This window comes from Falco naumanni, chromosome 4 (assembly GCF_017639655.2).
Source record: "Falco naumanni isolate bFalNau1 chromosome 4, bFalNau1.pat, whole genome shotgun sequence".
NCBI lineage: Eukaryota > Metazoa > Chordata > Aves > Falconiformes > Falconidae > Falco > Falco naumanni.
In genome coordinates this window covers 107,315,164-107,340,968 of record NC_054057.1, presented here as the reverse complement: position 1 = coordinate 107,340,968, position 25,805 = coordinate 107,315,164, and the positions used below count along the sequence as shown (strand labels likewise).

General features: G+C 45.0%; 1 protein-coding gene across 6 annotated transcripts in view; it reads right to left on the bottom strand.

The window, feature by feature from the left end:
* BICD2 (BICD cargo adaptor 2) overlaps window positions 1–21,159 on the bottom strand; it is a 98,312-nt gene extending 77,153 nt beyond the window's left edge. For all 6 annotated transcript variants that reach the window (XM_040591443.1, XM_040591440.1, XM_040591441.1 and 3 more), the window contains exon 1: window positions 20,720–21,159. In XM_040591443.1, coding sequence (XP_040447377.1) covers window positions 20,720–20,959 — 240 coding nt within the window. In that variant the 5' untranslated portion in view covers window positions 20,960–21,159. The remainder of the gene's footprint in view (window positions 1–20,719) is intronic.
* Window positions 21,160–25,805: the final 4,646 nt, after the last annotated feature.

Sequence of the window (25,805 nt, the reverse complement as noted above, 5' to 3'; positions counted from 1 at the left end):
TTGCTTGTGTTTTTGTTTTGCAAGACAGGGGATGTCTGTTAAAGATTTCTGTCCTGTCTCCAGCCAGAGGCCCTTCACGTGGGTGCAGCAGCCTGCTTTCTAAATATCTGCTGCAGAGGGTAGCTGCTAATTGAAAACCCACCTTTAAACAAGTAAACACATCTTGACCCAAGTTCTGAACTCACATTTAGTAGGAACACAATGCAGGCTTCATTGCTGTTAAATCTAATCCAAACACATCCATAAAGGTTCAGCTGCACAAGGTCACCTGCTTGAGGGGGTTATGCATTTGAACCCGTCTGCCAGCACCCTAGCAAGAACCACCAGCTCTTACACCTTGGCGAGACCAGACTATTTCAGGTATCATCTAGTCCTGGAGCCTGTATACATATTAAGAAAGCCAAAAACCGGGTCTGATCTTTGTAGGAATATTACAGATTTTTATATACCTGGTCATAAGTGAACAGGAAAAAGAAAAAAAACCAAACCACATAACAATAGAGGAATTTATATAATAATACTTCTAATGCTACAGGATTTCAGATTCTATTGCTACAATCATCACACTGGAATTCCCGAGTGATCCCCCTCAAAGAGTATGTGTTAAAACATGGAATAAATGCAAGTTTCTGGATACATTTTACAATGGCACATTCACTGATGAGTTGGGCACCAATTTGTGTCCCCATTTTTGCCCCCTCCTTTCTTACTATTCAGTTGCATTTCCTTTTTAGAAACAAATCCACATGTTTTTAAGCAAATAAAGTTTTGATTGCAGCTTGCTCTACAGACATTAAAAAAAAAAAAAAAGTCATAAAAGCCTAGTGTTAACAAGGGATCAAAAGTCATCATTCCCCTCCTTTTCCCAAGAGTGAAATCTGTTGCCTATCATGTTTATTAATCCAGATCAGCAATCCCAAAAGAGAGGTCAAAAGTTAACCGCCCTCCTCACCGATTTATGTTGCAGCAGTAGCCTTGCATTACAGAACACTAATTTAAGCCACGCTTTTATGCACACAGTTGCCTTGATGAAAACAAACCAAGCCATGCTGCCAGGACTGTTTTCTTCAGTGTAACACGTCGTGCACAGCCAGTGGCTGATGAGCTGATGGCTTCCAGCACGACCCCAGCGCACAGTCACTGGGAGAGTCAGCTCCCCACGGTCACCACAGCCAGGATGAGGTCTTCAGCGAGCAGAAACTTCTCCCAAGTTTCAAACCAAACGCAACCCAAGGAAGTGGTAAATAACTCCTCGACTTCTCCATATTCCCCCACAGGGGATTTCTGAGTAGGATCTACACAGACAGACAGATCAAAAAGTTTGAGTCCTCTCAACAGACAAATTATCCAGACCATTGTTGTACAGGTCCGTTGGGCAGTGGCCCAAACAATAAGCTGTTTTTAGAAAACCAGGGATTCATCCTCTTACGTGGCATGAGGGAGGGATTTAGCCTTAATTTAGCACCATTTAGAAAAGATTACCCTTTAATTGCAATAGGAGTTGGCAGACACTGGCAGCAATGAAAAGCCTTTATCCTGCAAAGCTTCCAACCGGCCAGTGACAGCTCCATGGCCAGCTGCAGAGCGTGCCGGGCTGTGCCCACCAGCCTGGCCAGGACAGCCACCCGGGCCAGAAGGACCCCCGGGGCCGGGCAGGAGCAGCGGGAGCAGCCGGTGGCATGGCAGCTGCAGAGGCACCTGCCCTCCTTCAGCCGCATGCGGCCCGGGAGGAGCCTGTGCCCAGGGGCAGAGGAGCTGCCACAACACATGGCCCAGAGGAGCCGCAGCATTGCGAAGGGCTCAGAGGGAAATGCAACAGGACGGGCAGTGGCTCAGCTCGGGGTCCCAGATGGTTCTGGCAGAGATCGGGTGTGAGGGGAGATGTCCGTTTCTTCCACTGGCATCAGCCTGGCCCGGTCAGCAGAGGCACCCCCTGCCACACCACTCCGCCATTCCCTGGTGACAGGGCAAGAGGCACTGGCTGTATTTTGGGGCAGAGAGAGCCCTGCCAGAGCAGATGCGCGACATGCCTCAGGTGTAGTTGCCAGATCCCAACCAGTCTCCAGTAGCTCATAGCCACTCAGGAGCCCAGTACAAACGTCATCCAATTTGGATCAATTCTAATGCTCTTCCAGATGGGGTCCAGGGAAATTTAATTCCTGTTCAAACTGATTTTGCTGCAGCAGTAGCACCTGCCTTACACCTGTGCTCAAACAATAAACTGGAATAATCCCAGTTTATGCTGGCATAGGACAACCCAGAGCCTACTGCACACTTAAACTCAACCCAGCTTTGTTTTTAAAAGGTCAATGCAAAGTGGTAATTTCTATGCACAGACAAGGCTTTAAGCCAAGGTTATCCTCCTCCCCCTCCACTTCTTACCCATCCTTGGCAGCGCCTGGCATTTCTGATGGCCTCAGGCCTGAAAGATAACGCCACTAGCCCAGCTGGCTGAGCCACGGGAACATACCAACCGGGGAGAGGAGAAAGAGGCTCTTCAGCCGGGAAGCTGGGAGCTTGGAAATGAGAAGCGTCCAGAAAGGCCTGATGAGACGAGGAGCCAGAGAACTACTAGTGTCAAGGGAGAAAGTAGATCTTATAAAGAGGAGGCAAAGAGCATGCATCCACAGGAAAGGGTAAGACAGTCAAAACAGTGGCACAGGGTAAGAGCAGCAGGGAGATCAAGGGAACCTGCACAGCAGAAACTATAGTGCAGTTCACGAGGAAACCAAGGAAGAGGAACAAAACCAAGGGCAGGAAGGAAACAAGTAGGAGTGGGAAGAAGAGACAAAAGCCTGTAGATGATTGCTCTGCCCTTGCAGCCAAGCCTCCTCCTCTCCTTTGTGCAGTAACTGCTTCCAACTTCTTAGCCTAACGCTAACTTTTGTCTTCCACGCTGGCCCCCAAGGTAAAGATCAAAAACCAGGCCTCCAACAGAGCTGCAGAAGAGTCCCTAAAAAAATATCACACATTAACCAAATCCAGCCAAACAGCAGCTGTCAGAAACACAAGTCAATTCAAGACATTATTTCAGTCTAAGTCATTACATAGAACAGAGAAATCATCCTAGCCGGGACAAGGAACAGAGCTGTTTTATTGGCATGTAAGAACAACACTTCTTGTCTAGTTTTCATACAAGCAGGCAGACTATTCTGACTTTCCTTCAGCTGTGGCAGAAGCTACAGAAGAGAAAAAGGATGACCAAACTTCAGTTTCAGCAAGTAAGCACATACTAGTTTGAAGTACTGTGGGTTGAGAACTTGAATAATTGCGTCATTTGCCCAGGATATTCTTCCCCAAACATTTACATTCCCTTCAACGCCAAGTAAGCCCAGCACTGCACTCAAAAATGCCTTGGAAAATACTTTAGAGGAATGAACAGTAGTGGGATTAGCTTGGTTTTGTTTTTCAATGAGGGATACATTTTTGCAGTTATATATTCAGAGTACTTGTAAAATATTATCTGACTGAATAAACCACTGCAAAGTATCACGCTCTTGGCATGCTGATAAAAGTTAATCGCTCTGCCTCTCTCCCCAGGACTAAATGTGAAGCAATTCCGCATCCTCTGATGCAACTGTATGGATGCTGAAGTTACTGCCAACAGATGACTGGAAGTATCTAACTGCATTTAAGATGTAGCGTGCTAAGAGACATGCATTACACGTAGACAGTGGGCCTGGAAGGAAACCAGACCCCAAATATGCAATATGTATTTAATGCAGCCACACAGCAGATGCACTCCATGGCACCGTAAACATCTCAGTGTATTAAGCTACATCTCTGCGTTCAGCTTCATGAGTTGCTGTAGCACATCTCCAATCATGTTTGTCCTACTCTGGTCACAAATGGGTAATTGATGAAAAGTATATTTTCCCAGATTTAGGAGAGTAAGCAAGAGACTGCAGTAAAGAGCAAAGTCAGGACTGAAGTAAACCGATTTTCTTCAGCCTTTCAGAATCAAACACATGGCTCTTTTTAAGGGTGTGCTTAATAGCATGCTACCCACCCCACCATTTTCTTGCATATTATTACACTTTTTTTGCATTCACTGCCACTGCTGCCCTTACTGCTCGTTCTCAAACGAAACACTGGGTACATCTATACAGGACTAATGTCTAAATCATTATTACTTCAAAACCAAACCATGATCCCCACACAGAACTGGGAGAAGCAGAGAGCCCCATCTTGTACTCAGTGACATATTGAAGCAGATCAGTTTTATTTTTTTAAGACTACAATGAAGAATTCTGTCTCTCCAAGAGCTCGTTTCACATTTAAAGCTAGAATTTGCATAAGCTGATTTGTTCCATTATAGACAGTGCTTTTAGGCACATGAAGGCCTCAACATTGAAGCAAAACTAAAGAAATGGAGGAAAAGAAATTCTACCTGTCCCCCACATGTTACTCAAATTCCTCAAACGTAACTGAAAAGAGAAATAGAAATATACACATTATCTACAATCCTGAAATTTCAAGACACTAGATCCATAAGTCCAATGGAAAAACACTGTAAACTATGCTCTGCTGCAACACCAGCTCCAAACACAGCATTAAGTCTGATCTTAAAACACAAGAGAAAAAGTCAAACCATCCAAGCCTGTGCACTGGAGAGCATTCACGTGCACACAGGCACCAATCAGGAATAGTTCTAGCAATCTTTTATAAGTAAAACCTAGCTTTAGAGACTCATTGAATCAAGAAGCAATGGAACAAAACTCAGATATGCATAAACTCCACATCTTGTGGAGGCTCTGTTCCCTTGTACAGCAGTACTCACTGAAGATTAAGGCCACATTCTTCATACAAAGCCTAATATTATGTGCTGTAAGACAAAGCCAACACATGACTAACACAGCATGGTACCAGGCAGCAAATAGAGGACCCCAAGGCAAAAGAAATACTTTCATCAAATTAATCACTTTCTATGGAGATGACCTTGCCACAGAGAAGAACGATAATAAGCTGAGAAAATACATTCCTTGTCAAGTACACATAGAAATACAGTGTCAACCTTAATGCTATTTCAGGCCTATTGTAAGTACAGGACAGGCCTGTTGTGAAAATAAGAGCATACACAGCCACGCTGATCAAGAGCAGGCACAGTAGAGCACAGGGTCGATAAATGCATAAACGCTCTTTGAGGCTGGTTCCCACAATTCCCAGAACCAAGAACCTTAAAAGTTAACAGATGCCTCACAGGGGCTTTGCCAGCCGAAAATGCCTCCCCGGATGAGCTAAATTCCAAGAGACGTTCTCCAGCTGCAGTCCCACACACTGAGGAGCATGAAAGGAATGAATGCCATACTATGCTCCCCACAAACCCTAACAATGGGGAGGTCAAAGGGAACATCAGACCAATTTTGATGTTAACAGGCTTTGTGTCATGTTAAAAAGGTCCATTTGCTTCAGTCCCAATAACTCACTTATAATTTAGAGCACTTGGCCACACTGGTTAGATTAGAGCAACCAGCTACAAACCAGTAGAGTAGCTAATGTAAATCCACAGTTTTTGTTCTGTGCAGATGTACCTACAAATATTAGCAGCTCTCTGTCACCACACTTCTCACTGTACTCCTGTTGTTTGGTTTCTACCTGTTTCACAGCAGCCCTCACACAAAGCCTACATCCCAGCCCTCAGAGGCTCTCACCTTCCTAACAACCTCCCAAAATTCAGAAGAGAGGAGTCACAAGCATCCATACTTCAAGCCTGACTCTACTGGCCATGGACAATCCTAGGTACAGTTTCCCTCCAATTCCCCATGTGCCTACCTCCACTGGGGACCCAGGGGGACAGGAACATATTGTCAATGGCTCATTTGAGTCAAAATTAATCCTGGAATGCAGGATTTTTCCCATCCCCAAAACCCACAGAAGTTAAAGGTGACCACAATCCATGCACATCACTCTAGAAGTTAAACAGTAGTTTGCAAGGATGGAGTGTAGAATCATGCCAAATATATGCAGAGGTGAAGGAGGGCTTCAAAATTCCTGAACGTGAGCATGATTAGTAGGATCACCACAAAAACCTAAATGCATCAGCAGAACTATAAAGCTTGTGAAACGCTTGACACTGAGAAAAGACAACCCATCTCTGCATTCCTTTCCTAAGAGGTAATGCTGCAAGTGTCACAGCAATCGGCATTCCTTCAGTCCTCCTGAAACCCAGTCAAACAACTAACATAACTCACATGCTCCACTTGCTAAAATCTAGATTCAGCTACTCAATCCTTCAGCAAGAATTCACTGCCTAAATATAGCTGGGGGTGGGGCGTGGGGGGGGAGTGGATCATAAAAATTAGTTCAAACTTTTTAACTGTTGTAAGTGTATGCCAAACTAGGGGGCATATTACAAAGCACAGTATGTAAAAACCATACATATATAAGCAGCAGAATAACTGAACCGCAGAATAGTTGAGGCTGGAAAAGATCTCTGGAGATCATCTAGTCCAACTTCCCTGCTTAAAGTAGAGCCAGCCTACAGCAGGTTACTCAGGATATTGCCCAGTAGGGTTTTGAATGCCTCTAAAGATTACAGGGAAAGAAGAGAAAATGAGAAAATAATTAAGCATGGCACACTGTGTTTGTGGTTACTTATGTACGTACTACGGTTCAGTCTTTAGTTTTTATGGACTTCTCTGCAGGAACACAAATACACTAGAGGCTGGAGCTGAGCAACTCCACAGCTAGATTTGTTCCAAGTGACTCAAATGTGCTCTTAAAATATTTCTATGATTACCGAAGGATCTTAGAACAAGACTGCATTGTAACTGGTGATGGTGGGGGGGAGATGTTTTAAAACACCCCTACTCCCCAAACACTGCTCTAATTTAGCCAATTAAGTGCAAGGGGTCTCATTTCCCAGGGATTAGATTGGGTATTTTGGCTTCAGCCCACCTTTAAATAGCTTTTGAAGTGGACTCTGTACTAAACATAGGCTGCCCTCATGTAAAAAAAAAAAGGACTTACTACTCCTAAAAGAAGAAACTTACAGAAATAGCTGCCTTGTCTTTTGCCTAATTGTGTCCAAGTCAAATGTGGCTGCAATGAAGCCACTGACAAGCGGCAGGTGAGAACGGGCAGTTACATTCCCTCAAACTGCACCCAAACGCCAGAGGAACCTAATGCACACACAGTGCTACCAGTGGATGCTCCTAACCAGCATGTCCTGAGCCCTTTCCATCTATCCTGGCCCAAAACCACTGTGAAGCAAACCTCACTTGTTCTCACACAGAAAGTAGTCTCACATTGCTAAGTTAGCTGTGGCAGCTTCCCAGTGGAATGCTCCCTCTTGCACTGCTCATCATCATAGCACCCAGCATGCTCACCCCACTTACCAGCTGATCAATAAAAGACTCGAGCACCAAGCTATTAATACGCAAATCTGCCATAAAATCATCATCAGCTCTCCACCACTGACAAACTTACTTGTCCTGCAAAAATAAACTTTCAGTTGAAATTTGCTAGTATTTATAGATGGTCACTGGACATACTTGTCCCAGGGCAGAACACCCTCATTCCTGCTGACTATGCTTTAGATAAAGTAGCCTGGGGCCAAAGCTTATAATTTTATTTTTAAGCCAATTGTGCATATACTTGTACACCTGGCATTGCTATAATATTAATATAGTGAATACATGAATTATCACATAATGTTTAATACATAAATACATCCATGCAAGGAAAAAAAAATGGCATACATGCACAACCAAAAGCAAATTACACATGGCAACTGCTAACATTTTAAGAAAGATGACAGGCTTGTAAGAGATTAGCAAAGTTAAATTTCAAATAAAACGCCTGATGTTTTTTATGTTACTCTAAGCCTTCACTTTTGAAGACCTTTTGGTAAAAATTCTTCATGAACAGAAAAAGGAAGAACTTTATAAAGGTTATGCAAAATACTCTGCTCTCCAACTGCAGCAATTTCACAATCAGCAATAGTAACAAAACAAAACCAAAGCCCTGTGGGCTTAGAGAGGAACACAGGACCAAAGCCAGGAAGGAAGCTGGAGTTGGCTGATGTCTGCTGAATCAAGCCACTGCAGTTTCTCCTCATTCCTGTGGGGAGTGGGGAGCTCAGACAGACCTGCCTGCCATCTACCCAGCTGTCCAACCTGTCCAGCTTAGATCACCTCCAGCCTCAGAGATTCCTTTTCAAGTCTATGAAGACTGTGGCTCTTGAGTGCAAAATACATATAAGGACAGGCAGACAGGCACAAGGAACAGCACCCTTTGAGGGGAAAAAAAAAAGTACAAAAAATATTTCTTGTCTTCTCCATGTATTACCTTTTATCTTCTGAATACAAAGAAATTTCAAGACCAAACCGAATTACCAAAAAGATACATATTAGGAGACTGAATAAAGCAACTGTAATCAGAAGGGATCCGAACAAAAAGTTCCAACCTTCATGCAGTGGCAAGAATGGAATGACTACAAGCCAGAAAACAAGAGAGGCAGCTCTACAACTACCCAACTCACTTTTGGGGAAGATGCCTTCAAAAATCCTTTCACAGACCCACTGAAACTCTCCAGGAAAGTTTATCTGGAAAGCAGACACAAAATCCTTTTCAAAACTTTTAAAGGGGGAGGTGGGGAAGGAAAAAAATGTGGACATTTTGTGACAAAGTGAAAGGTGTCAGACAAGGCTGCAACATCCTCCACCACCAAAGCTCCAGGAAGGAGGTTTCAGTTGAACACAGTGCTTGGGCAGTCATAAGGAATGTTTTGATAATGCTTAGCATAAACAAGGATTTAAAGTTACAAGCTCAGTCCCTAGCTTGTATCTCTTTTTTGCTCTCCTTACCACTTCCCCCCACTCAACTGATAGCTGCCAAGATCTGCGCAAGAGAATGAATTACACATCCTTTCATTATATATATGTAAACAAGTGAGCAGTCACAAACATCTTTCAAAATACATTCTTAAAAAGAACAGTAGCTTGAAGGCCTTCTCTTCTTGTGTTTAGCTATTGTATGCAAAAAAGAAAGACTTGAGCTTTTTCAGTCTTCTCATAATGCTAGAATTTGCAGATGTGCATAGGTACACCCAGAAAGTAAGGAATAAAAATCCAAGTAACTGCCTCTTCTTGCAAGATACTCAACACACATCCATGCTTTATTAACTTCCAATGGGATACAGAAATCTACATTGTGTTAGTTGTGTGTCATGGGGGAAATCTGTGTTTACAATAAGGTTTGAGGCGTCCAAAGAGATTTCTCAATGCAATTCACCAAGGTCATATTACATTAGCCAAGTCCATCCATTCAGTATTTCATTCCCTGTACCGTAGCGTAAATGTAAGAGAAAGCACTATTTCATGAACTGTATTTAAGGGAGTTCTATCAAGAATTGCTTAAGTACATTAAGTTTTACTTGAAAACACATTTTTGAATTTCATGATATATTTCCTTTCTCAACAGGGTCAACAAGAATTAGAAACCCTAAACAGAACTAAAGAAGGAATTAATGTTAATTTAAGATTAAATTCCAGTAGTAAATCATAAAATCTAAAATCCTCTTCCTCCCATTTACTTTCTTATTAATTTAATGAGGGAAACATCTTTAACAGCCTCCTTGACACAGCAAGGAAACTTGTGATGCTGTAAACTAAGGATGCAAGAGGACAGTTTAAAAGCTAAGTTCGCTGTTTCAAAAAGCAAATGAGCTATTCCAATTCCATGAGCTTTTTGGCTGTTTCTGAAAGGAGAGAGTTCAACACTCTTCCACTAGTTTACTTAAAACAGCTGTGCTCACAGAACAGCCATTCCCATTTCCTGCCCATAAAACATTCCCAACCCACTTAAAATAAAGGAGGGAGAAAAACAAGACAGAAATCCAGTGCTGCAACTGCAAATCAAAATCCAAGTACTTATGAGTGTCTCGCTGAACTTCCATGCTGCAGCGTGCCTGCTTTCCAACCAAACACTGAGGCACAGCTCCAAGGAAATGCTAGCACATGATTTTCCTGTTGTCGGTGAAGAAAGGTCATTGCAGTCCTGGACATTAGGTTGCAGGGTCTGTCTGCATTCCCATTAAATCTCCCATTTTTTAAGTAATTAAAACACAATAGAGACTACACTTTGCTGTTTTAGAAAATCTGTAACAAAGGCTCTTTGAAGGCACAAGCCTTAACTCACGTTAAACACAAAGCAGCTACAGTTAAGGGGATGACTGTATGCATTGCATTTGTTTATATTAGGGGCTTAGGAGTACAAACATCTGTACAAGGTTAGATGCTCAATTAACACTTCAGATGTGCAAATACAAAACCATCTCATGAGGATCAGAGGTCTTAAATTATTTGCCATTTAAAATGCAACTACTGGAGTCATGGAATTGGTCCTCTTTGGGAGAGGAGGGGAAAACGCAAGGGCAGTTCAGATAGTTTCTAGCCTCTGTGGCTGCACAAAAGAAACATGTTAACCTAACTCTCAATTCCTCCTTCTATGCTCGCTTAAAAAAAAAAAACAAAAAACCACAAACATTACACCTATCATTTTCTGAAGGCACAATTCCTGATATCTTGGCATACAAGACTGGCAACACTGCCAATACATAGCCAGTGCACAAAGCCAAAATTTTGTCTATGAAAAACTGTGTTTGAGACTAGAGGGGCAGCTTTCTCACATTTGTCTCTCCCGAACAGATTTGCCGCACAAGGGCAGGCACAGATCTTGGCACATCCCGTGCGAGCCCAGCACATAGCAGAAAAGAGGCCTTAATGTTTTCTTAAGTCCCACTCACTTTAATTAGCTTATCTGGCAAGACTGTCATAACTCACCTATGCAACAAAGTCATACTGGACTGGTCTCTGTTCCCACTGAAGTCCCAGAGGATCTTGTCACAACTGAATAATCAGATGTTAGAGTGATCTTACTAATTAGAAAAAGGAAATTACAGTTCTGCCCTTGTCAGCTCTCTGCAGCCTTTGCAGTTGACATGAAGGGACAGGTAAGTGCCTTCCTGCCCACCTGAAATGGTTTTGATCACAAAAATGCCAGGAGGAAAAGGCCATTATATCCTAATACAAGGAGACAGAAAAATTCAGAAATGTTTGCCAAAACCAATGACACAAAAATCAGAGAAGTTTGGATTTAAAGTAAAATTCTTATTAAAGATACACAAGGAAAGAAATTGTGAGGCAAGAGTAAAAATAAGCCCACTGTAATACTTAAAACTGTAATCTACTGTACCTATCTTCTCCTACCCACCCAGAAGAAAAAGGCCTCCACAAACACAAGCAATGCCTAATAAACCTGCCATAGCAAGGGGATTTTCCAACTTAACAAAATGTTCTGGTTTTCATACACTTGAAGTTAATGCATTTACACTATTTAAATGCAGATTTTGTGTAGCTATACAGTATGCTAAAGATGCCACTTTCACATTAGGCTTACTTGTTACGCACACGCAAGACGGATTTTTATATGCCAGGATCTCATTCATTTCAAAAACCAACCATCCATTCAGATTTAAAAACAACCATCCACATTGTTATGAAAGACCAGAAAGCTGGCCGACAAAAGCTAGAGCAGTTGGATTTATTTAAGATCACAAAGCTTATCGTTCCATTATTAATTGGGAGAAAAGAAAATCAGCCTATTTTTCTAGAGGACAAAGCCAGGACAAAGCCTTCTTAAGGGTACTAGCATTTCAGAGGGTGCACAAAGGTTTGCATTTTCTTATACGTTTCATCACACTAAATATGTTGCTGTATTCGAAATGCAAATTCTTCTTTAAAACCCTCTGCCTACCACCACAACTGTAAGATGCCTGAGAATATCCCAGTACTGCTGAGTGACAGAATGAAAACCATTACGAAATGTGTAAAATAGACTTTTGCAATGAGAAGTGTCAGACACCGAAGCCACAGAAGTTTGAGGAAAAAAAGAACCACGTGGAAGAAGAGGTATTTGATGAAGGGAGAAATGACACCTCTTGCTATAGGTCAAGCCTCACTGTTACAGACGATACGGTTGTTACATAGTTTTATGCAAAATTTAAAGCAATAGAAGAAAATTTGAGCTGGAAATGAATAGATCAATCCCTGTTCGTCACTTCTAGAGAAAGTATTTATGTGAAAAATTATTAGCTGAGAGATTAAAGCTGAGAATATTTTATTTATACCACTTCTTGGTTAAAACACTTTATGAAAGCATCACTAAAAAGCAGTCGAGTGGAACTGCTTGCACAGCTGTTGAACACAGTGAACTAAGATGAGAGTCAGACTGGAGCCTTTATTCACATAGATACAAGTTGCAGAAAGCTACTGGATTAAACAGTGCCAGAAAAAAAGTTTAAATCAGGACCACTGCTGAATGATTTCAGCTAATTTTATTTAGATCAACATTTATTTAGGGAGGTATATTTTGGAAAAACATTCTTTCTTCTTTTGCTAGTATGTACCAAAACTGGGGGCACATGTTCCGTGACACTGCTTTTTTCTGCTCATCACCTCTTGGGGACAGTCACATTCATCCTACAGATTCCCATTTCAAAGGCCAAATGCCCCCTCCAAACGACATCAGAGAAAACCACAAAATAATTATATACAGACTGACTGAAAATGTATTCTCTCTGTTTCCTTCCTAACGTAGTGTTGAAAAGTTTCATTCACAGCTACTGGCAGGGCACCCACTGCTGAGCTCTACAAGAGCTAGAGGGCTGGGCTGGGCTACAGACTTGTCATGATATTCAGCCACGCTGGGCATGACAACCAAAAACCTCCCCCAAAACACACACAGCCTTGTGTGCAGGGACTGCAAGAAAATCCCTTCTACTTTCAAGTCATCTGTTCACGCACCACAGTAAGTTCCAAATAAACATCATCCACTGGTCATTTGAAAACAAAAAGGATTCTGACCTTGGAAACAGACTAAAATCAGACGTAACCAACTCTGTATGCATAGGAAGTAATGAAACTCGCTTGGTTTTGACACATTAGATGGCAGCTCAAACGTCTTTTTAGTTTGTAGCAACAACGGGGCAATAAGTTGATTCATCCATGAGGCCAACACACTTCTCCACCTTGGAGCCAGAGCTAAACTACATGGCCAGTTCTGTTCAGCACTGATAGACAGGACACCTGGAGAATCTTCCTAATTTATTTACCATAATACTGCCTCGTTGCCTACAGCATAGTGCTCAGCACCAGTCCATAAGCTTGCTAAGATCCAGACTGTGTGCTGGCAGCAATTAAGGGGTGAAAACAAAAGATTTAAGGGAACAAAGGACTGCAGCATATTGAGAGGCTGGGCAGAGTGCAGCACACCACCAGACATACCACTCTTCCTACGAGAACCGTGGAGGTCCTAATACGGCATGGCTGCTCCCCAACCCCAGTGCCGAATATGGCCACAGGACCGCAAAGGAACCATATCCCTTCCCTTTGGGCCAAACATTCCCAGTTAGGCCCATGCCCAGGCACACGGACCCCAGAGCCATGCAGTTTTCTGTGTAAAGGACTTTCTAGACACTACGTGAGTTCCTGCCTCTCCAGAGCTCTGGTGGCAAACCCATCTGTTTGAAGACAGACCACAGCTTTTAGCAGACCCTTCAGGTGGGTCCCCATCTACCCACTCTGTAGTGATGCCTGTCTGCAGGGCGAGCCTGACACACATGGGGATGTAGAGGCAGGCTCCACTGCCTGGTATGTATTTCAGCCAGAATAAGGAAAACAGCTGGGAAGAGAAGATGGGAAGGAAAGCAGGAGGTGAACAGAACAGCTGGAGGAAGGGGAAAATAAGAAAAGTCCCAGTTCTGCAGTTATTACACTTAAAACTTGAGCTATTCTCCAAAACAGAGGCTTCTGCATTCATTTGAATGGCAAAGTTTATTTATGTCACTTCCCTCTGCTAAGGTTTTGTAGATCATATTTCAAACCCACCGTTATATTCCTCTGTTGCTGGGTTACCAGATCTGAACAAACAATTCTCTGCAGTCTGCCAAAAGCAGAGAAAGAAAGCAAATGAATGCCTGGAGGATGCATCACCCTCTGGAAGTCATCTTATGGCCCCACGCTGCTACAGATTAGTCACAACCTCACATACAGTAGAGCAAAAAAGGAAATGGTGAATCCATTAACTCCAGCACAGTGCACAGATCTGAGAACTGTTATTCCCACCCACTAGCCCCTCTCCTAAGGAAACCAGGCAATTTTCCAAATCATTAGAATTTTCTTTCAGATTAGAAGAAAAATGGTCCTAAATTCAAAGGGATAAATTGGGTATTAACACCCCTGAAACTAGCAAGTTTGTTTCAGCAGATGCTGAAATGGCAAGCAAGAATTATGACTTGAAATGAGTAAATGGCAGGTATCATCACAGCAGAGCTGCACAAAAACCTTCATGTGATACACCATTGATGACTGTAGGTTTGAGACTTTCAGTTTCCAGGCAGGACATCTGCCACATCACCAGCTGCACAAACTTTGGCCAGAGATGTAGGAATACACAGCCATCACCCGCACAGGGGTGCCCATCAGAAGCCCTCCAGGTTTGCTCACGCCCTCAGCAGTATCACTTTGAAGAAATGTTCCCCTGCACCATCTGCAGAGAGAGGCTGCCAGCCTGCAGTAGTTGATCTGGTGTTTCTCCTGTCGGGACTGCTTGTCCCCTGCTGCTGACCCTATCGCCATGCTCTCTCCATCCTACATGCAGAGCCTCAGCCCTCAAGCGCCCTCAATCCAGGACTGAACGCTGAAGGTTCTAAGTCTCAGACAGGAACAGCTTCTCAGCGTTGTGGGACACTACATCCCAGTACAGACCCCTGCTGGGATATAACCAACCAGCATGACAATGCTGTTGCCACTGCAGCATCCCCAAGACTGTCAGTCCCCAGCAGTCAGACAAGATGGACTCACGCACGCTGTGCAGGCGATGGTTTGTGCTGTTCAGGCAGCAATTTCACCATCGAGCTCAGCAGCATGACTAGCTTAAGATGCTCCTCTCATCACTTATTTGCTGCTGCTGCTGTAACATGCCTTTGGTGAGGCAGTACCTGCACAACCATGTGCAGCAAGCCTGCGACCCAAATCAGGGAAATGACTTAATTCAAAAACAGGAAGAAATCTGTTAACAAAACAAAAAAAAAATTGGCTCAGTCCCACAGTATAGTTCACTGTATCCCCTCCAGCAGGACAGCAAACAGCCAGCACGGCCACACTTCAGGGGAAAAATGCATAGTAAATGGCACTACTGCTGCCAAATTTTTTCATGAAACCTTGGGTTTAATCTAATGTAGAAAATTAAAAATAAATTATCTAATGTTTGCTGAAGGGTCAGGGACTGCCCTCATTCGGGGCCGAGGCACGGACAAGCATCACAAAACAAAAATAAAACATCACCTTTCACCAAAACACAGCTCTCAACTGAGACTACAGCATCTTAGGGAAACACACTACTCTGGAAATGTGGCAGGGGGGTGTTAATAATTTAATTCCACTCAAAAGTCCTTACTATTCACACAAACATTTATGGATGTTTTATTACATAAGGCATATCAGAAAAAGCCCAAAAAGAAAATTCAGCAATTTCACAAGAAAATAATCTGAAATCATGGCTTTAAGAATATTACCATTTCTGATTTTTAAGAAAGGGAGTTCAAGCAACACTGGAAAGAAAGCTAAGCTAGCGACATGAAGCCTTACAGATTACTATTTCTAGTGCAGCAGAAAAAACTGGAATGTTTAACTTTTCATGCCTTGTTTTTTCCAAAATAAGGATATGTAAGAAAAGTAGCTTTTCCAAAACACAGTACTAAGTGCCTATACCGATGCAGATAGGAGATTAAAATTACAGGTGGCTCTATTCTTAATGCAAACCAACTATGATTTATCAAAATACAAATGGCTTAGTTTACACGGGAATATTTCGCTTATCCCATCCACAGATTCCAGAGACAGTAACTCTGTTCACTTCTACATTTCAAGTGTGGCAAGTGTTGGAGTAGAATCCACAAGGCAGGATCACAAAAGTATAACTAATTTCCATTAGTACATGCAACACTGGTATCAGTTCCCCAACATCAATTTATAGCTGTACTTTTCTCATTCTAGATTTACATATGTATATCCAGAATTAAATTTCACCTAAGTTGGTCTATTTAAAAAAAAAATAAAATATTACCTCTAACCTTGCAATGCTGGTAAAACCAAAGGGTTTAGTGCACAAAATAAAGGAAATCTCAAATGTCATTCCCTTTCAGCAGGAATCAATATTATACCTGAATATTTGTTAGGAGGAGGCTGCAGAGATGTACCTGAGGCCTTAGAGGTATTACTACTGAGCATCATTGTTTACCATGATTAAATGGAAAGATCTGGTCAATCCAGCACTGAATTACGAGCACAGAGGATTTAATCCCAGTCTGCCACGGGCTTGTTAGGCCAACCATTTCTTACCTCTTCGCCCTTATGTTCCTACACACAAAATGAGCACAGTAGCCCAGCAGCACTATTGGTAAAATGGTTTGAAAGTAGAAAAATCCAGTGCAGAACATCACTGCTACTTAGTAACCAGCTTGTATGTCTGTCTATAAGGTATATAACATCATATAAGGCATAGGGGAAAAGGAATGATTTCTCCTCCAACTTTTGAAGGTGCACAGTCAAAGCATTAAAAGCCAGTCTTGATGAAGTATCATGTCTCCAATTAACTGTTACACATGTAAGTGAATTAAGTAAAGCAAAACTTCCATCAGTGATCACAGACAGTATACGCTCTACCGGAGCAGTACATTCAAATAAACAGTCCAGGACGTACCACCTTAGTCACACAGTACACCCCACTTCGGCTTAATGGAAAATGAAGCAGCAAAGTGTTATTTGAATGTTTATTTCAAAGACAGTTTCCAAGTCTACCCAGGAATCCTCTACAGAGAATTTATGTCATGGCATGAAGTCAATACGCAATCCTCAAAGGCAAAAAACAGAAATAAGAGTCACCACCACGCTACAAAGAAATGAAGGGTCATGTACAGATCACTGCCACTCTTCCTTTTAAGCTTCCCCCCTACCCCCTCTCCATTAAAAACCATATACAACCATACAGATCACATTAACTGTGATGTACTGACACATGCTTTTAGACTTTAAGGACAGCCACAGTCTACCTGCATACTTTTACATTATACAGAAATAAATAATTCATAATATAATGCCCATGTTTTCAGAGGGATTTCAACACAAGTCTACCACCATCAGTACAACACAAGCACCTAATCAGAAAGGAGCTTTGAACAGCAGCCACTTTCATAACTAATAGTTATAAATCTAACTGACAACTCAAAAGCAACTGGGAAGTACTGAGTGCAGCAGGTAACCCCTCTTCCAAACTAACATTCCACATCACATTCCCCTACAAATCACCACAAGCACCAGTAACCAAAGCCCCAAACACTTCCATGAGCTGAAGCACACAAAGAGCTGATCCTGCCCATCTTCCTCATAACCACAGAAATCCTGGCTCAGGCAGGTAGGTAGCCCTATAATTTATACAATTAGCATCATCACAAAGGCTCACAGGATGACTTATTAGTTGAACACAGCCTACAGAAACAACTCTTTACTACTTCATCTCCTACAGAGGAAAAAACAATGGTAAAATTATATGTATACAATGTGATGCAGTATTCCACTACAAGAAAGCCACTATCTTATTTCTCTGAACCAGTGAAAACTGTATTATTTATGTATAATGTTTCATAAAAGTTTGAAATCAATTCCCTTTTACAAAAGCAAAGGAAAGACTCAAGATAACCAATAAGTTTACCTGGGGAGACAGTCTGTATTTAAATTTAGTAGTCTCAACTGAAAATTATAGAAATAATGCAGCACAAATTACCATAAAATTCATGAGATCAAATCAGTATGCAAGCAAGTACAAGGACAAACTCTGGGAAGAGCTGACAATTTATCAGGGATCCCAACTAAAGAGGGACTGGGGTGGAGCCTCAGTGCAAGGAGGAAAGGACAGCTCCCCAGCTTCACCAGGAGGACTTGAATTGCAAATACTGGGTGTACACAGACATCTTTACAAAACGGGGTACAGCTCTGAGGATAAAACTGTGGAGGTGAAGGCTATGACATTCTGCTACAATCACGCACTGGGGACAGGTAGGAGAATCTGGCCAGAAATCTATGGAAGATCTGATAACTATAGCAGAAAAGCCTGTACTTTCAACAAATTAGTATTACGAAGTTCCCACGCTCAGAGCTCATTTACCTACAGTATGAACAGGGCCATGATATGGGGTGCTTCATAACATTAAACAAATGAAAGTATATCCAAATTTACAACACCCAGCAGGACTGGAAACTCTGCTGTATGCCAGCACAGCACTTGGCATAACATGACCTTGTATTACTGAGGTCTCCAATGGAGAAGAAGGAAAAAGATCTATAGAGACCAGAAGTGCTGTATTTTAAAAGGCTGCATGAAGTCACAGCTAAGAAGCCAGAAAGCACCCACGTTCTAGTCAGACATGCCACCATCGGCCCCTGCCTTTGCAACCTAAAAGAGCAACCTCAGGTAACCCACAGTAGAGTTCTTTTAGTTAGCAGCTTGACATGTGGCAAGTCTTGTACGCAACGCTCCTCTAGCTGTGCCTGGGAAAAGCAAGCAGTTACATAAAACACCAAAGGAGATAAACCTTTAGCAGATGCATGAATTACGCTCTCAAAGGAGGAGTTTACAATGTCTAATGCAGACCACATTCCTCCCCAGCATCACAAGAAAGCTAGAGGAGCAATGCTTTTTCCCTGTGTAGGCTAACCAGCAGAGTCCTCAGGCTGTTCCCAGAATTGTTTGCCTCCCAGGTTTTGACTTAATTACAATGGGACATGCACACACAAAGCAAATCCTTCAGCATATTAAGAGCAAAGAAGAGTGAATCACTGCTGATTCTGCCATTTTCCTTTTTTTTTTTTTTAATCTCTTTTACAAGCTTCTGAAGCGTTGCAGCCCTAAAAGAGTGAGAAGCTGTCTCGAAGCCTTTTTCCACCTGAAAGCCAAAACAGGTAATGCCCAAGTGTACACAGCACAGCAACTAAAGCACTACCTGCGGACTGAGGCAATGTGACTTCCATTCGTGGGTCTGGCGCTGGCTTGCTGAATGAGGTCGGGTCAGTCCCTTCACCTCTTGATGCCATGTTTTCCCCCCACTCTATCAAACAGGTTTACTGACTTTTCTTTCCCTTTAGCACAACCCTATCACTCTCATCTTCTTTCCAAGACTGCCTCTACCCTTGACTTTCACATAGCATCTCTGCGGCTGTATGCTGCTTTAACTGTGTTGGCCTCAAGTGGCTTTAGTTATAGTGGTACATCAGCTCAGCTTGCACATTTAGTTAACAAGTTTATAGCCATGTAACTCCAACTAATTAACCTCTTTTGCTTATGCTTGTTTAACATAATAAAAGCAGAGTAAAGCTTTATTTACAAGACCAAAAGACACAAGGGATGCAGGAAGTGAGGACATTCAGCTGAATCTGTGAATTTGTACCAGTACATTTACAAGTACTTACTTTCCCTTTGAAAGAGCTATTTTGACGTTACTTCCAACTCCTTTTCCAACTGAATGAGCTAAACCAAAGACCCATCGGACTTGGTTTGCACTGGTCAAATAAATCTACATATATACACCTCCTAGGCTTTTGCAATCAATACAAGGCCTAAATCAGTTGAAAAAGCAGCACTGGGTTTGCCTGCACGGCAACACTCACCAAAATAACCAAGGGTACAAGCAGACAAACGAGTTCCCATGGGACATGCTATGCACACGCTGGCAGGGGCCCAGCTGTGCTCTCAGGACAGCTAACCACGGCTCTACCGATTCTGGCGAGTCGGTGCCACCCTGTGCACGGGTTCGTCCCGAGGCAGCGCTTTTCCCATGTTCTAGGCCTGGAGAAGACCTTGCTCGAAGAAAACATAGGCGCCAGTTGACCTAAGATAACAGCACTTCTTCTGACAGACCTCACTCTGCAGCACAGAGTAGATCTGAAGTTTCCTCAAAAAACCCAACAAACAAAAAAAACCCACAAGACTCCAACAACAGGGAACTGCACCAAAACAAAGCTATACGAACTAAACCCCACTGTATTGTTTTCGCGGCGGCCAGCATCACGGAAGCTGCGAACATCAACGCAAGGTTTCTGCCCCAAAGGAGCGCAGGCGTGTGCAGCCGCCGGAGGGGCCGCGGCCGCAGCGAGCCCCGCTCCGCGCTCCCCGCTCCCAGCGCCCGGGGGGCTCCTCGCCCGGCTGCAGCCCCGGGGCCGGCCGGCCCGGAGGCACAACGGGTCGGGAAGCGAGAGAAAAGCATTTACCCGCTTCCCTCCCGCATCCCCCTGGCGCAGGAGAGGGGTCAGAAGCAGAAAAGCTTCCTTTTTTTTTTTTTTTTTTTTTAACTCACACACCCCGACCTGAAAGGCGATGGCCTCCTGTCATTTAAGAGAAGGCAGGGTTTAGCCGCGCAGCCCGCAGCAACGCCGAGGCCTGCTCGCCCTCCTCCAAATTCTGCCGGGACGGCGCGGGGGACGGCGGGCCCGGCCGCTCCGGCAGCCCCACGGTGGCCCCGGCGCCCCTCAGCCGAGCCCCCGGCACGGCCCGCGGCCCCGCCGCCGCCCTCCCCGAGCCGCCCGCCGCCCCGCCACCCGCTGGGGCCGGGCGTGGGCCGCCCCGCAGGGCGGGCACCTGCGGCCTGGCCCCGCCGCCGCCTCACCTCCTTCAGCTGCTCCATCTCGGTGCGGATGGTCTCGTACTCCAGCTCCAGCTCCTCGTACTGCTGCTTCAGCTGCTGCTTCTCCTCCAGCACGGCCAGCCCGTACTCCGCCGCCTGGATCTTCTCCCGGGTGGTCTCGCCCAGCTCCTGGAACAGCCGCTTGATCTCACTCCGCAGCCACTCGGGCTCCGACTCCATCACCAGCCTGGAGTACTCCTCCTCCTCCATGGCCAACGACATGTCGGCGGCGGGGGCGGCCGGCGAGGCGAGCGGGTGAAAGGGCGAACGCGCAGCCCGTCTGCCGCCCCTAGGAGCGCCGCGGCCCGCGGGCAGCCATGGCGCGGCCCGCCCGGGCTGACATCAACGGACGAGACGCCCGCCGCCCTCCGCCGCGCTGCCCCTCACGCCGCGCCGCCGCCGCTGCGAAACTCGCCCCGAGCGCCGACCGCAGTGAAATCATTCAAAAGGAACGGCCGGCCCGGCGCCGCGCCGCACGCTGGGGGCGGTAGTTCGCGCCCGCCGCCGCCCCGCGGGGAGCGCCGCCTGCCGGACCACGACTCCCAGCATGCACCGCGAGGGGCGGCGGCGGCGAGAGCGGCCCCTGCCGGGCGCCCCTGGCCCTGCCCGCAGAGCGGCGGCGGGCGCGGCCGCCGGGGAGGGCGGGGGCGGAGCGCAGCACGGCTCGCGGCCGCGGCGTCAAAAAGGCGCCGTAACGCGGCCGGGCGGGTGTGCGGCCCTGGCGGCGGCTGCCCGTGCTGCCGGGTGTAGCGGCGGTGCCGTGCTGAGGCCATCCGGCGGCGGCCACGCGTGGGCTGGGAGGGTGCCCTTTTTACCGGGCCATGTGTCACAGGCCGCGCCGGCATGGGAGGAACAGGCGGCTGGGGCGAGGCGAGGCGTGCTGCCGCCGGGGCCTCGGCTCTCCCCGCGCCGCCCGCCGGCCGGGGGCGAACCCTGTGCCCCCCATGCGGCCACCCACGGGGCAGGACCCTGTGCCCCACCGGCCCGGGCACGGTGCAGCCACCCTGGGACAGGACCCTGCGCCCCCCCGCATCGCCCCGCAGGGTGCAGCCACCCCCGGGACAGGATGCCCGCCGGACCGGCCGCCGGACTGCCCAGCAGGAGAAGGGACACGTCGTGGCGGGTTCAGCTGTCAGAAATGGCTGTAGGCACGACTTGGGCTACACAGCCACACAAAGGATTTGCCAGTCCGGCAGGAACACGTGCTGGGCTGTAGCAACAGGTTATGCCATTGGGCAAGTACAGTGGCAAAGGCACAGCGACTGGGATGCTCATTTCTCTACCATGGGTAGAATTAATTATAAAACAGCAAAGGCCGAACGGGGCAGACGCCTCTCTTGTTGGAGCACTGCAATTCCTAAGCAGCGCTGTACAGGCGGCATGACCGTGCCCCTGCGTTACCCCCATCGGCAGTTACATCCATCGGCAGGAGGGCATGCCTGGCTCCCCAGCTGCTTCACCCTCCTTCAGGGCTGCAAACGCAGCCCAGGGTTTCTTCCAGTGTCAGAAATAATTGGCAATAAACTGATAAGCAAGTGCCAAACATAATAAAACAATTATGTGTGTTGGAGCGCTCCACGAGGTTTAGAAGATAGAGCAACATCTTTGCTCACAGCTGCAGGGTTTTTTGAAGCTACTTTCAACTTCTGCCAGTGTTTCTCGAGTTGTCCTGGTGCATATAACCCGTCATCTCTTTCATAAATTGTATCATGTCTGAATACTGCCTCTTACTCATGAAACTGCCTTAGCCATTTTTTTTTCAGGGTTCTGACACTGGAGCCACTCATGCCTGAGGTGCTGGGATGTATTTGTCCCACAAGCATCGATATGACACAGTCACCTGAATCTAAGAAGCAGCGAGTCAATGTCCTCAGCCGATGGTATGTATGTGAAACTCCTTTGGCTTTTTATTTTCAGAATTCCTCAGGAAAGTTTTTTTGTTGACAGCAAATAAATACCTGGTTGGCCTAAGCCAGAAAATACCCACACGGCCATTCCATAATCAGCATATCAGCACTGGTGCAGCATCAGGGTTTTATGTTCCTCTGAAGCCATGTCAGCTGCATGTGCTGAAGCTCATTTAAAATCTGCATCTGTCGTTTTTAGGCCCTACTCAGGGCTGCCTGTGATCTTAACATTGTTTTCAACTGGTACAAAACACACCATTGTCCTTAGTAGATTTGGACCATGCAGCCTCAGGATTAAAACCTCCAAGCAACCTCATTTGGTGTGAAATACACTTCCCCTCTGTTACCTGCTAACATAGATAACTGGTAGGCTGGCAGCAGCTAAGGACACAGAGGAGAGCATCTCTGCTTCATACTGGCCCAGCCATGGACTGGTGGAGCAGAGGACAACTGGCAGGCACAACTGCCGCATTGGCTTTCCCTTTTTGTTTCCAACTTCTACCTGAAACCTGAGAGTTTAGCTGGGTTTTTTTCAGGAATGTGCTACACTGGCAAATTCTAGTATTACACCCCAAAGGGTTCATTAAAATTCAGGTAGTTACTTCATGATGAATTGTGCAGATTTTGGACACTGAGAGGTGCCGCTGACAGGTGTCCTCAGTGGAAGAAGGTACATCTGATGAAGAACAGAGTAAAGAGGTTGGCAGTGTCGCTGATAGTCACTTGAAGTCAGTAATATTTCCTCAGAGTTACTTTTAATCCCTCAGCTCAGGTGTCCCTGGGAGTTAATGTGCTGTAGCCAATGCACTAGGAAGGCAGAAAAATAGATCATAAATGAGGGATGAATTAACCAAATCCTCTTCCAACTCAAACCGTACTACAGCTCTATGGTGGGAATCTTGCACCAGCTCAGAATACCTTGAAACCCAGCAGGGGGTGAGTTGATGCAGAAGTAGCGTGTCCCCCCCCCCGGCCTGCCAGGGGGGCTTCCCTGGACCTCACCCTCAGGCACGCTCTGCTGAGGTAGCAGAGCTGTCTCCTGCTCCTGGTCTCCTCAGGCTCTGGTGGCCTTCAAAACAGTGCCTCCCCACTGAATTTATTGAGAAAGTCCACATTAAAACGACAGTAGCTGCAGCCCACCATTTCCAGATGAAATGAATGTGAAAACAAAAATTCAGTGCTGTTTCCATACAGCTGAATTCTCATGTAGCGGTGTCTTTACTCTTGCACTGGATTTACACTGCTGCACCGCCACGACCATCTCTGTGTGACCTGGAACATTTTTAGGGCATTTAAACATCCTGATTCTTTTTAAAACCCAAGTGAGGAAAATAAAAGCATTGTCTCTCAGATTCTCCCCCACACTATGTTTTTTTAAGTATTAGTATTTCTTCTCAAATCTGTTGCCTTTTGCCTTTTTTTTTTTTTTTTTCTTTTGTCTCCCCCTGTTAGGTAGTATTGCTAAAGCCATCCATTTACAACTGATTCATCAGGAAGGTATTTTTAATACTAAATACTGGCATGTTTTCTTTCACCTCACACTTTCTGAGCCTTCATTGTGCTCAGGTTTTTCTCTGCAACTCCGGACTTGAACAAATTAGCTACTCTTTGGTGCTCCTCCCTTTCCAAAGCTGAAATCTGCATGTAAAGACTTGCTCTGAGGACATGGAGCTTCAGTCCGCATTCTGAATATTGCTGGGCTTACAAGTAAATTGTGAGACCTGACCAGTTTGGGAGATTAACAGAGATGAGCTGATCAACTTGGCATAGTGCAAGTGACTTCATCGGGTAATTATTTGTTTTCTAGGTCATTCTTAAAATGAAGATGTGTTGCTAGGTTTCACACTTTGTTGTTTGGAAAAACTGCTCAAGATGCAAAGGCAAATACCCAGCAGCCATTATAACTATCGCAATAGCTATTTCAAAAGCATTTCTGCACAGTTCTAGAAAACTGGCATGGCTTGTCAAAGCTAAGGTTCCCATCATCGTTCAAGGTAATGATGCAGCATAATAAAAGCTTGTAGTGAGTGAGGAGTGCAACCTGGCCCATGCCCATCGCCTCCTCCTGAGCACAACCAGAGGCCACTGCCCACTTCGGGCACGGCTCACTGTCCCCAAACACCAGCAGTGCAAAGGCTTATCTGTTACCCCACTGATTTGAGGTGTCACAGCCAAGTGCGTTTATAGCGCTATATACTTTTCACAATAGATGGAGAAGACATCTTGGTCTCTTTTTTCCTGCTGAGATGTTAAAGCTAACTGGTGAGCACAGGGTGGTAGGACTACACGGGAGCCATCTTGAATGCTAAATAGAGTTGGATAGTGTTTCTGCTTGTGGGAGTTAACCCACAGAAAAATGTTTCCCCAGTGCAAAAATCACAGCAAAGGCAAAGCTCTCCAGTGCTAGTTTTTTTCTAACCTGAGTCCAGACCCCAAAGTACATAGGCACTCTATCCAATGCTGCAAAACGTTCAGGTATCTGAAGGCATAGTCCGATTCCAACAAGCTGAATTTTTCTGAAAATCCCAGCTGAATGAGTGTGGAAAGCCAACCTAACCTGTGCCTAAAATTCAATGACTACAGACATAAGAATCCTTAGAAATGCCCTTCTTTTTATATCTTATTTAGATTAGTTCAAGTGTACAAAAATAAGCTGGTACAGCACATCATTGTTTCATTCTCTTTTTATCCACTGCATTTGTGTACAGCTCAGCTATAGCAAACATCAGAACAAAAAAAAAAAAATCTTTAAACTGGCCCTGAAACAGCCATAAGAAACCCTAGCGAGCAGTCCCCAAATGTTTCTTCATTTTCTAATTAAGAAAAAAGAAAAATTACTTCAGAGGCAAGAACACTTTGGGACTGGCTAGATGTTTGAGTAAGTTACGATAATGACTGTTCTTAAACAAAACATGCTTCAAAAAAAGAACCTGAAAGGCTCGAGTGGCTTGAAAATACTTATTTTCAAGAGTTTGGCGAGTTCCTGGCAGAAAGCTGTTAGAGGTAACATCTGCATGCAAGAAAGAAATGAGCAGAGGAATTAAGAGATGTTTGTCACAAAACCGAATTCTTAAGATGACTAAGCATCAGGAGAAAGAGGTGACTTAGCTTTAGACGTTTGATGGAATGCCTGGGCTGGATTTGGGAGAGCATACAACAAC